Source organism: Triturus cristatus, chromosome 8 (assembly GCF_964204655.1).
Source record: "Triturus cristatus chromosome 8, aTriCri1.1, whole genome shotgun sequence".
Taxonomy (NCBI): Eukaryota; Metazoa; Chordata; class Amphibia; order Caudata; family Salamandridae; genus Triturus; species Triturus cristatus.
The window spans coordinates 1,232,282,578-1,232,299,327 of record NC_140591.1 but is presented as its reverse complement, the minus strand read 5'-3'; the positions used below and the strand labels follow the sequence as shown (position 1 = coordinate 1,232,299,327).

Here is a 16,750-nt window from a genome sequence, read left to right as displayed (position 1 = left end):
GCCTATCAGGAGGCGTCTGATTAAATAAAGGAGTGGTCAAACAAACGCTGTGTACTGAGTGGAATCTAGCCTTTGAAGAAGAAACAATTTCGAAACGCGTCGGCTGCCCGAGACGTGAGTGTTGGTATGCGGATGTACACTGTGGTCTGAGTGCGTCCCGAACCTGTGGGTAACTTGGAGCAGTCATTGACACGCGGCAACCCAGCCGTAAGGGGACTGCACCACCGCATGGATGGCAGCGGGCCAGGGAGCTGGAAATCATGTCCAGTTCTTAATGGAGCCACAGCACCTACTATTGACCATGCACGCATCGGGACCCATTGGAGGGTCTTAAATAACAGTTCCACAAACGCTTTTTTACATGGGGACTACATATCCCAGAATTCCTAAAGGGAGGGCTCATCTGAGCAGCCTATCAGGAGGCGTCTGATTAAATAAAGGAGTGGTCAAACAAACGCTGTGTACTGAGTGGAATCTAGCCTTTGAAGAAGAAACAATTTCGAAACGCGTCGGCTGCCCGAGACGTGAGTGTTGGTATGCGGATGTACACTGTGGTCTGAGTGCGTCACGAACCTGTGGGTAACTTGGAGCAATCATTGACACGCGGCAACCCAGCTGTAAAGGAACTGCACCACCGCATGGATGGCAGCGGGCCAGGGAGCTGGAAATCATGTCCAGTTCTTAATGGAGCCACAGCACCTACTATTGACCATGCACGCATCGGGACCCATTGGAGGGTCTTAAATAACAGTTCCACAAACGCTTTTTTACATGGGGACTACATAGCCCAGAATTCCTAAAGGGAGGGCTCATCTGAGCAGCCTATCAGGAGGCGTCTGATTAAATAAAGGAGTGGTCAAACAAACGCTGTGTACTGAGTGGAATCTAGCCTTTGAAGAAGAAACAATTTCGAAACGCGTCGGCTGCCCGAGACGTGAGTGTTGGTATGCGGATGTACACTGTGGTCTGAGTGCGTCCCGAACCTGTGGGTAACTTGGAGCAATCATTGACACGCGGCAACCCAGCCGTAAGGGGACTGCACCACCGCATGGATGGCAGCGGGCCAGGGAGCTGGAAATCATGTCCAGTTCTTAATGGAGCCACAGCACCTACTATTGACCATGCACGCATCGGGACCCATTGGAGGGTCTTAAATAACAGTTCCACAAACGCTTTTTTACATGGGGACGACATATCCCAGAATTCCTAAAGGGAGGGCTCATCTGAGCAGCCTATCAGGAGGCGTCTGATTAAATAAAGGAGTGGTCAAACAAACGCTGTGTACTGAGTGGAATCTAGCCTTTGAAGAAGAAACAATTTCGAAACGCGTCGGCTGCCCGAGACGTGAGTGTTGGTATGCGGATGTACACTGTGGTCTGAGTGCGTCCCGAACCTGTGGGTAACTTGGAGCAATCATTGACACGCGGCAACCCAGCCGTAAGGGGACTGCACCACCGCATGGATGGCAGCGGGCCAGGGAGCTGGAAATCATGTCCAGTTCTTAATGGAGCCACAGCACCTACTATTGACCATGCACGCATCGGGACCCATTGGAGGGTCTTAAATAACAGTTCCACAAACGCTTTTTTACATGGGGACTACATATCCCAGAATTCCTAAAGGGAGGGCTCATCTGAGCAACCTATCAGGAGGCGTCTGATTAAATAAAGGAGTGGTCAAACAAACGCTTTGTACTGAGTGGAATCTAGCCTTTGAAGAAGAAACAATTTCGAAACGTGTCGGCTGCCCGAGACGTGAGTGTTGGTATGCGGATGTACACTGTGGTCTGAGTGCGTCCCGAACCTGTGGGTAACTTGGAGCAATCATTGACACGCGGCAACCCAGCTGTAAGGGGACTGCACCACCGCATGGATGGCAGCGGGCCAGGGAGCTGGAAATCATGTCCAGTTCTTAATGGAGCCACAGCACCTACTATTGACCATGCACGCATCGGGACCCATTGGAGGGTCTTAAATAACAGTTCCACAAACGCTTTTTTACATGGGGACTACATATCCCAGAATTCCTAAAGGGAGGGCTCATCTGAGCAGCCTATCAGGAGGCGTCTGATTAAATAAAGGAGTGGTCAAACAAACGCTGTGTACTGAGTGGAATCTAGCCTTTGAAGAAGAAACAATTTCAAAACGCGTCGGCTGCCCGAGACGTGAGTGTTGGTATGCGGATGTACACTGTGGTCTGAGTGCGTCCCGAACCTGTGGGTAACTTGGAGCAATCATTGACACGCGGCAACCCAGCCGTAAGGGGACTGCACCACCGCATGGATGGCAGCGGGCCAGGGAGCTGGAAATCATGTCCAGTTCTTAATGGAGCCACAGCACCTACTATTGACCATGCACGCATCGGGACCCATTGGAGGGTCTTAAATAACAGTTCCACAAACGCTTTTTTACATGGGGACTACATATCCCAGAATTCCTAAAGGGAGGGCTCATCTGAGCAGCCTATCAGGAGGCGTCTGATTAAATAAAGGAGTGGTCAAACAAACGCTGTGTACTGAGTGGAATCTAGCCTTTGAAGAAGAAACAATTTCGAAACGCGTCGGCTGCCCGAGACGTGAGTGTTGGTATGCGGATGTACACTGTGGTCTGAGTGCGTCCCGAACCTGTGGGTAACTTGGAGCAATCATTGACACGCGGCAACCCAGCCGTAAGGGGACTGCACCACCGCATGGATGGCAGCGGGCCAGGGAGCTGGAAATCATGTCCAGTTCTTAATGGAGCCACAGCACCTACTATTGACCATGCACGCATCGGGACCCATTGGAGGGTCTTAAATAACAGTTCCACAAACGCTTTTTTACATGGGGACTACAATATCCCAGAATTCCTAAAGGGAGGGCTCATCTGAGCAGCCTATCAGGAGGCGTCTGATTAAATAAAGGAGTGGTCAAACAAACGCTGTGTACTGAGTGGAATCTAGCCTTTGAAGAAGAAACAATTTCGAAACGCGTCGGCTGCCCGAGACGTGAGTGTTGGTATGCGGATGTACACTGTGGTCTGAGTGCGTCCCGAACCTGTGGGTAACTTGGAGCAATCATTGACACGCGGCAACCCAGCCGTAAGGGGACTGCACCACCGCATGGATGGCAGCGGGCCAGGGAGCTGGAAATCATGTCCAGTTCTTAATGGAGCCACAGCACCTACTATTGACCATGCACGCATCGGGACCCATTGGAGGGTCTTAAATAACAGTTCCACAAACGCTTTTTTACATGGGGACTACATAGCCCAGAATTCCTAAAGGGAGGGCTCATCTGAGCAGCCTATCAGGAGGCGTCTGATTAAATAAAGGAGTGGTCAAACAAACGCTGTGTACTGAGTGGAATCTAGCCTTTGAAGAAGAAACAATTTCGAAACGCGTCGGCTGCCCGAGACGTGAGTGTTGGTATGCGGATGTACACTGTGGTCTGAGTGCGTCCCGAACCTGTGGGTAACTTGGAGCAGTCATTGACACGCGGCAACCCAGCCGTAAGGGGACTGCACCACCGCTTAGATGGCAGCGGGCCAGGGAGCTGGAAATCATGTCCAGTTCTTAATGGAGCCACAGCACCTACTATTGACCATGCACGCATCGGGACCCATTGGAGGGTCTTAAATAACAGTTCCACAAACGCTTTTTTTCATGGGGACGACATATCCCAGAATTCCTAAAGGGAGGGCTCATCTGAGCAGCCTATCAGGAGGCGTCTGATTAAATAAAGGAGTGGTCAAACAAACGCTGTGTACTGAGTGGAATCTAGCCTTTGAAGAAGAAACAATTTCGAAACGCGTCGGCTGCCCGAGACGTGAGTGTTGGTATGCGGATGTACACTGTGGTCTGAGTGCGTCCCGAACCTGTGGGTAACTTGGAGCAGTCATTGACACGCGGCAACCCAGCCGTAAGGGGACTGCACCACCGCATGGATGGCAGCGGGCCAGGGAGCTGGAAATCATGTCCAGTTCTTAATGGAGCCACAGCACCTACTATTGACCATGCACGCATCGGGACCCATTGGAGGGTCTTAAATAACAGTTCCACAAACGCTTTTTTACATGGGGACTACATATCCCAGAATTCCTAAAGGGAGGGCTCATCTGAGCAGCCTATCAGGAGGCGTCTGATTAAATAAAGGAGTGGTCAAACAAACGCTGTGTACTGAGTGGAATCTAGCCTTTGAAGAAGAAACAATTTCGAAACGCGTCGGCTGCCCGAGACGTGAGTGTTGGTATGCGGATGTACACTGTGGTCTGAGTGCGTCACGAACCTGTGGGTAACTTGGAGCAATCATTGACACGCGGCAACCCAGCTGTAAAGGAACTGCACCACCGCATGGATGGCAGCGGGCCAGGGAGCTGGAAATCATGTCCAGTTCTTAATGGAGCCACAGCACCTACTATTGACCATGCACGCATCGGGACCCATTGGAGGGTCTTAAATAACAGTTCCACAAACGCTTTTTTACATGGGGACTACATATCCCAGAATTCCAAAAGGGAGGGCTCATCTGAGCAGCCTATCAGGAGGCGTCTGATTAAATAAAGGAGTGGTCAAACAAACGCTGTGTACTGAGTGGAATCTAGCCTTTGAAGAAGAAACAATTTCGAAACGCGTCGGCTGCCCGAGACGTGAGTGTTGGTATGCGGATGTACACTGTGGTCTGAGTGCGTCCCGAACCTGTGGGTAATTTGGAGCAATCATTGACACGCGGCAACCCAGCCGTAAGGGGACTGCACCACCGCATGGATGGCAGCGGGCCAGGGAGCTGGAAATCATGTCCAGCTCTTAATGGAGCCACAGCACCTACTATTGACCATGCACGCATCGGGACCCATTGGAGGGTCTTAAATAACAGTTCCACAAACGCTTTTTTACATGGGGACTACATATCCCAGAATTCCTAAAGGGAGGGCTCATCTGAGCAGCCTATCAGGAGGCGTCTGATTAAATAAAGGAGTGGTCAAACAAACGCTGTGTACTGAGTGGAATCTAGCCTTTGAAGAAGAAACAATTTCGAAACGCGTCGGCTGCCCGAGACGTGAGTGTTGGTATGCGGATGTACACTGTGGTCTGAGTGCGTCCCGAACCTGTGGGTAACTTGGAGCAATCATTGACACGTGGCAACCCAGCCGTAAGGAGACTGCACCACCGCATGGATGGCAGCGGGCCAGGGAGCTGGAAATCATGTCCAGTTCTTAATGGAGCCACAGCACCTACTATTGACCATGCACTCATCGGGACCCATTGGAGGGTCTTAAATAACAGTTCCACAAACGCTTTTTTACATGGGGACTACATAGCCCAGAATTCCTAAAGGGAGGGCTCATCTGAGCAGCCTATCAGGAGGCGTCTGATTAAATAAAGGAGTGGTCAAACAAACGCTGTGTACTGAGTGGAATCTAGCCTTTGAAGAAGAAACAATTTAGAAACGCGTCGGCTGCCCGAGACGTGAGTGTTGGTATGCGGATGTACACTGTGGTCTGAGTGCGTCCCGAACCTGTGGGTAACTTGGAGCAATCATTGACACGCGGCAACCCAGCAGTAAGGGGACTGCACCACCGCATGGATGGCAGCGGGCCAGGGAGCTGGAAATCATGTCCAGTTCTTAATGGAGCCACAGCACCTACTATTGACCATGCACGCATCGGGACCCATTGGAGGGTCTTAAATAACAGTTCCACAAACGCTTTTTTACATGGGGACTACATATCCCAGAATTCCTTAAGGGAGGGCTCATCTGAGCAGCCTATCAGGAGGCGTCTGATTAAATAAAGGAGTGGTCAAACAAACGCTGTGTACTGAGTGGAATCTAGCCTTTGAAGAAGAAACAATTTCGAAACACGTCGGCTGCCCGAGACGTGAGTGTTGGTATGCGGATGTACACTGTGGTCTGAGTGCGTCCCGAACCTGTGGGTAACTTGGAGCAATCATATATATATATATATATATATATATATATATATATATATATATATATATTCACTTAAAAAACCATAGGTTTCACACACGTTATAGTTAGGAATTAGCATTTAAAAAACCTTGCAAATTCACTGAAAAAACCATAGGTTTCACACATGTTATAGTTAGCTGGACAATTCCCCCGTTATCGTTAGTTCAGCTAACTATAACCCGCGCGCCCGCAATCCACTGCTGATGACGTCACATATTACATCACTCATGACATGGTCAGTGACATCACTCATGACATCACTGATGACATCTCAAATGACATCACTGATGACATCACTGATGACATCATCCATTGAGTATGTGTTTCTTAACAATTTTAATATGTTTGATATATATAGGGAAAGGCCTGTTGAATAATGAGTGGGTGTACAAGTGTGTAAATGGATGATTGTCTTTGGTGCGTAACTAACTCTATAAGTGAGTCATTAAATGTATCTTACTGCAGACTAGTGACTCAACTGTGTAAATGTCTGTATGTTTCTGTATGTTGGTGTATAAGTGGCTGCATTGTATTGTGAATACCTATATGAGTGTCTATATGAGTTATTGATTGCTTGTCTGAGTATCTGTATGGGTTCCTGAGTGTTTGTGTGGGTAGGGTGTGTGTGACTCTATGCATAGATGTGTGAGTGGGTGATTCTATGGGTGCATGGTTTTAAGAGTGCATCTGTGATGGACTGAATGGTTGAGTGAGTGTATGTATGGGTGTGTTAGGGATTGAATGTATATCTCAGTGGTACATTTGTGACTAACTACATATGTGAAAGGCAGTATATGTGCCTGTAAGAGTATATAAGTGCATAGATGTGAGAGTGTGTGATTGTGAGAGTGACTGTATGGATGAGTGTGTGCTTGCATCAATGATTCTATAAGAGCGTAAGAATGTGAAACTATTTTTATGAGTAAGTGAACTTGAGTGTGTATAACCACATAGGTGAGTAAATGGGAGTGTGATTATTTGCATGACTGAGTAGGTGTGAGAGTACCTCTATGGATGATTGGTAGTGTGTGAGTGTCTATATAGGTGTATAAATGCATATGATAGTTTTGTATGTTGTGACTGTAAGTATGAGTGACTGTACAGGTGAATGAGTGGAGGTGTATGTAGACCTAAGAGTTAATAAGTGGCTATGTAGTTATTGGTATTTCAGTATGTATGGTTTTGAGAATGGAACTCTTGAGTCGGTGTATCAAAGGTTATATTAGGGTGTGAGAAGATGTGGTAATTTATCACATGGATGACGTCATCAGTGATGTCATCAGTGATGTAATTTGAGATGTCATCAGTGATGTCATGAGTGATATCACTGACCATGTCATGAGTGATGTAATATGTGACGTTATCAGCAGTGGATTGCAGGCGCGCGAGTTATAGTTAGCTGAACTAACTATAACGGGGGCATTTCAATGGTTTTTTACGAGTGAAATGTCCAGCTAACTATAACATGTGTGAAACCTATGGTTTTTTCAGTGAATTTGCAAGGTTTTTTAAATGCTAATTCCTAACTATAACGTGTGTGAAACCTATGGTTTTTTAAGTGAATTTGCAAGGTTTTTTAAATGCTAATTTATGAATGTATTTTTATATTTTTTAAATATTTATTTTCCAATAAGCTACCTATATATATAGCTATAGATTAACTTTATCCTGTAATATGGAATGGCTCAGTTTTTTTTTGTTTAAATTTGGATAGAGTTGAACAGCATAGTTAATATCTTCTATAACCTTATAAACACTTTTTTTTTTTAAGGGTTTTTGTCCGGTGCACGTACTCCGTGTGCGCATGCGTACGTGCTCCACGTGCGCTTGCGTACGTCATGCGTGCTCCGTACGCGTGTTCCATGCGCATGCACACGTGCTCCGTGCGTGTACGCGCATGCGCGCATGCTCCGTACGCGCATGCGTGCATGCTCCGTGCGCGTACGCGTATGCGTGCGTGCTCCGTACGCGCATGTGTGCGTGCTCCGTGCGCGCACGTCAAGTCATGGGATTTAGAAACAACACTTTTCATTGGTTTATAGTAGTTTCAGTTCCAGAAACTTCTAACACCACACCCACTCCCCTCATTATTACTTCTGATTCCCTGGGAGAAGGAGCTGAGCAGCTTTTCCAGTACTCCAGTACTTGAGAATGGCAGAGCAGCAGTCATATTCTGGGAGTGTGCAGGAGACCCTTGTGAGACAGAGACAGAGGAAACAGAAAGACTCTTTTATATGGCAATTTTTTACATTTCCACAGGGGCAGAAGAAGGTGAATGCTCCAAAAGTCACCTGCACTCTTTGTGATCGTGTCTTATCAAGAGGAGATCCTGAAAAGAAATACTCTTTTAGTATCTTCACTATGATCAGGCACGTTAGAGATGTACATCCTGTGGCTTATGCTCGAGCTGCTAGAGAAAACCCTCCAGCAGCTCAGCCGAGCACATCCGCAGCAGCTCAGCCGAGCACATCATCGGCAGCTCAGCCGAGCACTTTATCTGCGGCGGCAGCTTCACCTTCTTCGGTTCCTCTGGATATACACCCTCTGTTCAAGAGGGTGCATATACGGTGCAATGCATGCAATGCTCTTCTCTCTTATGCGGACAGCAGCATTCCGCTAATAGAGAGCAAGATACAGCAGCACACGTGCGGCACCCTATAATTTCTGCCATGTCTTTTTTTTCCTCTGTCCCTCTATTAACACAACAGCTCTTTTTAGAGCCACCTAACATCTAAACACTTAAATTTGATTTTTAGTTCTCTTTTGTTTATGATTCCGCCGTGCGCGCACCTCGCGACGGTGCGCGCACCGTGCGCGCACCCCGCGATTTAAAAAAAAAAAGTTTTTTTCACCCTTCATGGTCCTTCATGGACCCCCTGACAAAAGCTAGGGGGTCAGGAACTCTGTACCCTGCCCCCTTTTCACGTTCTCCACCTTTCTTTTTCACCGTCACACACAAAATGGCAGTCAACACTTCCTGATTTTGACCGATTCGAATGTTGACTGACATGAATCCACCAATCAGAATTACGCTCGCGCACGGTGCACGGCTATAGATATTTATGTGCTTTTAACTGCAATTTTCTCAGGAACTACTGAACAGATTGACACCATATATGCAAAAGGCACATGCCTTACCTGAGGACTACCTCTTTGCCAAATTTCAAGTAATTCTGTTCAGCCGTTCGGGCTGTACCTTCGACTAAAGGTCCTATGGGAAAATGCATGGGGAAAACGCGTTTTGGGACCCCCCTTTTTTCTCAGCCCCCGCTTGACGAATCACACCGAGACTTTCAGGGTAGGAGCTGAGCGGAGCGCCCCATTAGTTTTGAAAATTTCGCGAGGATTCATCAACCGGCGCCAAAGTTATTCAAAATAGAATTTTGAGATTTCCTATGGAAACACGGTCCTAACTATAACTATCTACTGACGACCGCCAGTAGATAATATATATATATATATATATATATATATATATGCTTTTTAAATAATTATAACATTTATATATAATTTTAATTTATTTAAATATACTTAATTTACATTATATTACTGTTTACTATTAATATATTTAATGACTATGTTTATATTAAAACACAATATGTTTGTGTTCGATATTAGTGTATTACGATATATGATTTCAATATTTTTGTTATTTACATTATTAGTATAGGATAACAATATTTTTGTGCTCGATTTTTTTGACAAGATATTTATGTCCCATGACGTTTGGGGTTTCGATATATTGTCAGTGAACTGACACAATATATATTGCAATAATGTGTGTGATTCTGTGATCTGACATTGTTCTTCCTCTGGAATCACTCACTTTTTCTTAATCTTTTGTTCAGAAGGTTTTTTTTTTCGTAGCTCCCCTGTGAGGTGTAACTGCAGAGTGTATTCCTTTTTCTGGATTGTGATGGTCAGCATGGAGGAAATACAGGCGTGTTACAATCCCAGACTATCCTTCCTTTGACCCCTGACACCTATTCCCTGCCATGATACAACTCTGGAAAAGGCATTACTCAATGGTGTTCAAGTGCAGCCATTACAGAGGTATCTGTGCTGCCCCTCTCTTTGCTTTCACTAGTTCAGTCTTTTCTATCAGTGCCATCACAATCAAATCATTGTCTGCAGTACTTCTGGGATTCCCAGGTTGGGTTTTGTTGATTATTTGCATGGTGATGCATCCATTTATTGTTGCCTGAAACTAACACCTCCTGTTCAAACAGGGCTAGTGAGAGTCCTCTGAATCACTTACCTGCAAGAGATCAGCGTGTTCAGATGTAACCCCAGGGAGTGACCGCATATGATGGACTGCAATATGTGATCTTGTGACAAAGGCATAATAGATGTACGTTGATGGTTTACCTAATACATTTCACCAATGCACCCCTAAAGCACTAATACCAAATTATAACTAGTTGGACTGTAGAGAAAAGCCGTGTTACTGCAGGGAGCGGGGCAGTAAGTATTAGCTAGTGGGCAGAACATGTTAAATGAAGCAGGGACGCTCATGCAGGAGTAGGGACATATTTGGATTTTACTGCGTTAGTAGATTCCTTTTTTAAACTTTTTCCCAACATATTGTGATTTCAGAGCATATAGCAAAGAAGGCAGTAAAGAAATGAGGGCGTAAGGGGCAAAATCATAAAAGCATAGCAACACATCTCATTTTGTTTCTCTTGAATATGTTTTTTCTTTTAATAAGGTTAGGGGAGGCAAAAAATGATTTTTTTAAATCAACGTTTGATGGTCGCTCCAGCAGGCGGCAAAATGCTATACAAATTGTATTTTTGCTTGGAACTTTGTCAAACCTTGCATGGTTCCTGGTTTCAGTTTAACTCTCATTTGTCGGACTTGACATTATTTCCTAGTTATCTGGTATCACTTACTTGCAACTGTTAGAAATAAAAATCAATACACATGTAATTGCAGCAAGCATAATTTATTTTAAAACAGCATTGGAATGCAAATTTCAAGGTTCATTTTATAATTAAATTAAACCCTGATTCTAACTTAGCCAGTTCATGTTACAAAACTTTACATTTCGCGAGTCCCAATCTTGTAGTTACAATAAAACTTTTTTTGTTAAACGTCGGTAAGCATTTGTAAGCACAATGCGCACGATCAGAGCTGGGGCTGCCTCTAACCACAGCATGCTGATTCCGTTTAAATTCTTTTCAGTTTTAAATCTTAATGATATATAAGTGTATTCATAGTTTTGTTGTCACAAGGATCTGAGTATTTCTGCAAATATATTAATGGAATGAAAAATGAATATCTTCAGTAATACCAGACATAAGCAGCAAACCTTACTTTTGTAGTGCATATGAACATATACTATAATCATGCATTTCTTCACACATGTAAACATATCTGAATCTGTTGTGCACCAGAAGATGTAGGGCTTGATTTACATTTTTTTTTATGACTGTGAAAAGTGAAATTTATGGTCATAAATGCCAAATTCTGATTCACAAAATCAGAATTTGCAGATATTTCCTGCTGCTAATACCACCTGCTACTGCACAAGTCCGCCAAAATGGAGGAATTGTCCTCAGTAGAAATTCTAGCAAAGGAAAGGGAAAACTGTGTGGTCTCTCGGGAGCTGCAAGGGATTGGTCGGTTAGAGTACTGGAAAACCCTAACAGTGATAACCTTGTGGGTATTAACAAATATTTTGGTCCTGTTTATGGAACTATCTTTCGGCCTGAAACGGTTGGCATAAGTGCGTTAAAAGGTTGGGAAAACAACCTAAACAAACCAAATGTTCAAAGAAGTGTATAGGGAAATAGTTTTCTCAACAGGGAAGCGTTTTCCAGTAAAAGGGAACATCAGTTAAGTGCTCAAATGTACTCTTCTGGCATACTTATTTCTGAACATTAATCGCATTCAAATACTAAACCATTATCACACTTTTTCTTTAAAATGTTAGGGCATTAGAAATATATTTTAAATATTTTCACACTTATATGTGATTAGTTATCACATCCTTAAATCCAATTGACCACTTGAAATTATTGTGACACTTAGTGACATATTGCCCATCTGAATTAAAATGTACAATTATAATTAAAGCAAGAGGCTATCAGATACTGATAAGTACATACAAGTAAATACAAGTAGTTAAAATATAGTTTAGAAAACAAATGTTCTCTGGTTGCTTACAACAGTTGTTCATGTTCCACATTGCAATATACACCGTTAGCGACCACCATTAGAAATGTTCTTAAGGAATGAGTGAGTATGTGAAGAACAATGTTTTTAAAGAAATATGTGGGATAACATGTTCTTGAGCAATAGCTAAACATTAACAGTTTATTTTAGTAAACATGAAAATTCTAAACCTAGCATTCTATTTAAGAAAGTCATCCATTTCAACAGTGTCACTTGTGCATACTGATGAAGGCTCGATTTTCTTGATGATGCATCATAAGTTAAAATGTAGGCTTTGGTGTCTGTGGAGAGTACTCTGTGAGCAGGGAGACCATGACAGCCTGTGGACAGAAACAGAAAAGAACAATAGATAAGAAATTCAGAGGTTTACATTTGGAGTTCCTTGACCAAAATGTGACTTTTCTGTAAGCACTTCTAAAGATAAAGGTGATTCCAAAAATATTCAGACCCTCATTCTGATAGGCTCAATGATTATGAAATGGCTGATTTAAGATGATAACTGGATTTATATGAGAAGCCCTTATATAAATAAAAGAAGAATGAAATATTGTTATTCTACAAATAATTGAAAAGTAAATGGAAGAGACTGTAATCATTTTCATTGATGTTACACTCCTAAAATAAAATGATCGACATAAAAGTAAAAATGGTGGTGCGAATGCTGTAATGGATATTTATAAGGGATTTAACAAAAGTGCAACATTGAAACCATTGTATACACTTCTGAAGAATATAGAATAGATGATAGAATTCCAGGTTGTGCAGCATTTCACCAAGGGTGTGTAAACGATGCCGGCATCGTCAACGCAATCGTTGTCAGTTTTTATGGTGAACTATCTATGCAAACTGATAATGCTGCTGCAGTCTTTAAAATTGTGCTATACTCATGAAAATGGTACAAATATATGAATGCAAATTGGTAACACTATTTGCACTTGCTGTTATGGCAACCTCTACTGTATTAAGGAACTGGTGGAAATGTTATCACCTAAGTACAACAAAGACCATCCTTACAATCTCCTTATTTGGTGCCGTATGAATGATCCACAATTGTCTGGTCCAAAAGAAATGTACAGATAAAGGTGGCAGATGTAGGTATTCCAACATCCAATGCATGTGGTGGACATTCTACAGATATGGACATACACCTCCCATTTAATACAGAGGAATTTGTGAGGGAAAACAATAAAGAGTCCTCATAAGCCATTAATCTATCAGCACCAAGAGGTTAATGGAATAAAATACTGTTCTGTGATAGAATAGCTGTGTGGTATCTAATGTATCATGTGCTGCACAGACATCTGCTGGACATACTGCGAATTTCTTCACTGGTTGTAGGGTGCTCAAAATACTGAAATTTCACCCATGGTGGAAATCAGAGGCAAAAACAGAATACCTAAATATCCTACACCAGAAGGAAAAAAGTCCAAAGTCTCAAGGGCTTCAACGATGTAAACTACGCTGTTGAAATGGAACAGATGTGCAGCACATTACCCAAGTTCGCCTTCATGCAGAAGTGGTGTATACACATATCCAAAATGGGAAGGCACCCTTGAATGATGATTTCTTATATTTTTTACATTATTGCAAAAAGTCTTTTTTTAAAGCTAAATCATTACTGCTTTGCGAACACACACTATTGTCATGTCTCAATGATTACCACCAAATGATAAAATTTGAAAATAAATCATTTGTTTATAAAATATCTAACATCAATATGGAAAATCTATGTACTTGGGGTCTACATTTCAAAACACATCTCTCATTCTGGGTGAGGGTGGCATGGAGGTAAGGAGTGGCAGTTCATTCCAGCATTTTGCACGTGGTGGAAGAGGTACATGCCATTGGCAATCATAATGTTTTGCAAGTAAGATTATTCTGGTGAACCTCAGATGCCTTGGTGGAATTCATTAAGATAATACATTTTTGTATGAGATGGAGCCTGAAAAAAGGGCTTTAAGAACCAGTGTGAATGCATTAAAAAGTGATCAATTCAACTTTCTGAAAGCTGGCATAGTGTGATTTCAGATGTAGGTATTCAACCAAATTCTTGAGGCAAATGTCTGCAATCATTGCAATGGCTGACTTAGATTTGAGGAGCCACACAGTCCATTGAGATCCAATAGTATTTTACATTACCAGTGTATTAAACAAATATTGGCTAATCTAATCTGTCAAAAAAGTGTCATCTAGAAATGAAAGAATTTACTGATTTGGTTGATTTATAGCTTCATTAAAGGATAGTACCAATATTTTTTTGGTTGTGTGTGTCAGTATTGATACTGATGATCTGGAATAATGGGTAGTAGGACACACTAGTTAATTTACTCTGAGAAACATAGAAAAGGAACTTGGCATTCAATGTATATGAACTCATCCAGTTTAGGTGCATCCAGAAATGTGTACCCTTACTTAACTCCTGAACCATGCCGACGTCATTCACCAAATATCCATGCAATTTAGGAAGACCTGGGCCTCATTTATGAGGCCCTATGCCGCTGTTGCATCACTTTTTGTGATGCTCGGGCGGCGTGAAAAATGTGCCACGCTGCACCATATTTACAAAGTGATGCATCTAAGCAGATGCATCACTTTGTAAACCCCTGCGCTACATTATACCTGCAACAGGTATAATGTATGCAGGTTTGGCGTTCTGTTGCAGGAAAGCCACGTAGAAGTGACACAGTGAAATATATGAGATTTCACTGCGACACCTCTGGGGCGTCACTACGTCAGATCCTTACGCCTGCTTGAAGCAGGCGTAAGGAGTGATGCAGGGCTTTTAACATTAGGCTTGCTGGAGTTGTGTTTGTTGTCAGACACACTCCAGCAATGCGTCAATTTTGTGCCTACAGATACGTCAGGAATTCTAAAGTATCTGTAAATCCTTGTGACATGGAGCACCGTACAGAAATACGGCGCATTCATGGTGCCGCAAGGATGGTGCTATGAAAAGTGTTGTATCACTGTTTGTATGTATTACATATTGAGTGGTAAAATCGAAAACAACCTCCACCAGACTTTCTTCTTTGTGAGGAGATTAATTTAAGAGGGCAAGTTAGTAACTTAAAACAGCAAGTTCCTAGCACACTTTATTCACCCCAAAGTATTCGTCATCCCTAAAATTCTAGAAAAAGCTGTTCTGTACGACATATCAATGATTTTTCTCCAGCTTCTGGTGTAATTTGTTTATCCAAGCTGAGTATTTTATGGTGAGTTAGGTCATACCATGTTGATCATGTTTTGATGAAATCCAATAAAATAGATTTATGAACACAGTACAAGCAACAGGTTCCATGCATCCCATACCATTACTGTCCATTTTCTGTTTTCAGCCTCTTGGAAAACCAATGATCTTTCGGAGTAAAAAACTTCGTCATCTACTTCTTCCGGTTTCCGCGGCAAGCAGTGCAAGAAGGTCCAATCTGGAGAAGCAGCCTTTGCCGTCTGTCAAGAAATTTGGCAAAACATACTTATAATGGAAACTTTATCTCAGAAATTCACTTAACATAACAAAATAACATAACAGGATTGATTGTTTTGGACTTATGGGGAAGAGATGGAAACTGGCAAATGTTTGTATAATGCAACGTGAACTTTTTTCAAAGAATAGTATTGTATACTGCTATTAAAATGTTCAATTGATGTACAGCCCTTAGAACTACAGGGCTCGCCCTTTTTTATTTTGTTATTTTTAAGTTACCCAAAATGTAATAATATTCAAATCAAAAGTCATACACAACTTAGTGGAAAAGTGTCTAATTCGCAATACTTTTCTTGGATCTTACACAAACGTATGTGTAGTAAAAGGGAAGGCTGCACTCTGATTCTGATTCACACAGGAACTTAGGCGCATATTTAGCATTTTTGTTCTGTCACCCTTGTGCCTCGCAAGAGGGCCCAAGGGCGATGCAAAAACAAAGTCAGATTTATCAAGCCATGCAAGGCTACCTGTGTAGCCCTGAGTGGCTTGATAAATCTAGAGTAACACTACACAGTGCAAATCACTGTGTTGCATTACTTTGCCCCATTGAGGAATTTCCATGAGTGGAGTGTGGGTGTTACCACGCATCCACCCATGGATTTTGGCGCAATCCCGGATTTGCCATTACTGGTAGACCTGGATGAGGCATAATGAGAAGAAATATCTTTATTTCTCCTCGTTTTTTCCTCTTTCTATGTGTGCTGCATTCTGCAGCACACATTGAAAGAGTAAAATGCCTCAGAGGATTGTTTTTGTTCAGGAAGGTGTCCCTTCCTACACAAGAACAAACCTGCTTACAACACAGGCACCATTACACAATGCTGCAAGGGTTCCTTCATCGGTGCTAGTATGCCAAGAGTGTACCAGCCATGGAAAGGACAAGAATGTGCTGTATTATTTTAAAATTGGCACATTCCTGCCCTTTCTCTTTAATGCAGTGCAGCAAGGTGACTTGCTGCTTTGCGATTCATGAAAATTTGATAAATGTACCCCAAACTTAATATTTCTGCATGCAAGAGAAGGGAAGGCGGCTGGAAATATCAACATTTGGTATGGCGCGATGGCGCCAAACTCACCATACATGCGGCTCCCCAGATGCGGCTCCCCCGGTGCGCCCTTCTTCTCTGGCATCCACGAGCAGG

The 16,750-nt window shown here is 43.0% G+C and overlaps 1 protein-coding gene and 1 long non-coding RNA gene across 3 annotated transcripts in view; one reads left to right on the top strand and one right to left on the bottom strand.

Annotated features, from left to right (window-relative positions):
• LOC146805646 (uncharacterized) overlaps positions 1-15,770 on the top strand; it is an 88,758-nt gene extending 72,988 nt beyond the window's left edge. The window contains exon 3 of the long non-coding RNA XR_014967867.1: positions 15,460-15,770. This is a non-coding gene — a long non-coding RNA (uncharacterized LOC146805646). The remainder of the gene's footprint in view (positions 1-15,459) is intronic.
• The window catches only part of OTC (ornithine transcarbamylase), a 310,400-nt gene continuing 304,526 nt past the window's right edge, over positions 10,877-16,750 (bottom strand). For both annotated transcript variants that reach the window (XM_085622916.1, XM_085622915.1), the window contains exons 9-10: positions 15,434-15,571; positions 10,877-12,444 (exon numbers count right to left, since the gene is read on the bottom strand). In XM_085622916.1, coding sequence (XP_085479042.1) covers positions 12,385-12,444; positions 15,434-15,571 — 198 coding nt within the window. In that variant the 3' untranslated portion in view covers positions 10,877-12,384. The remainder of the gene's footprint in view (positions 12,445-15,433; positions 15,572-16,750) is intronic.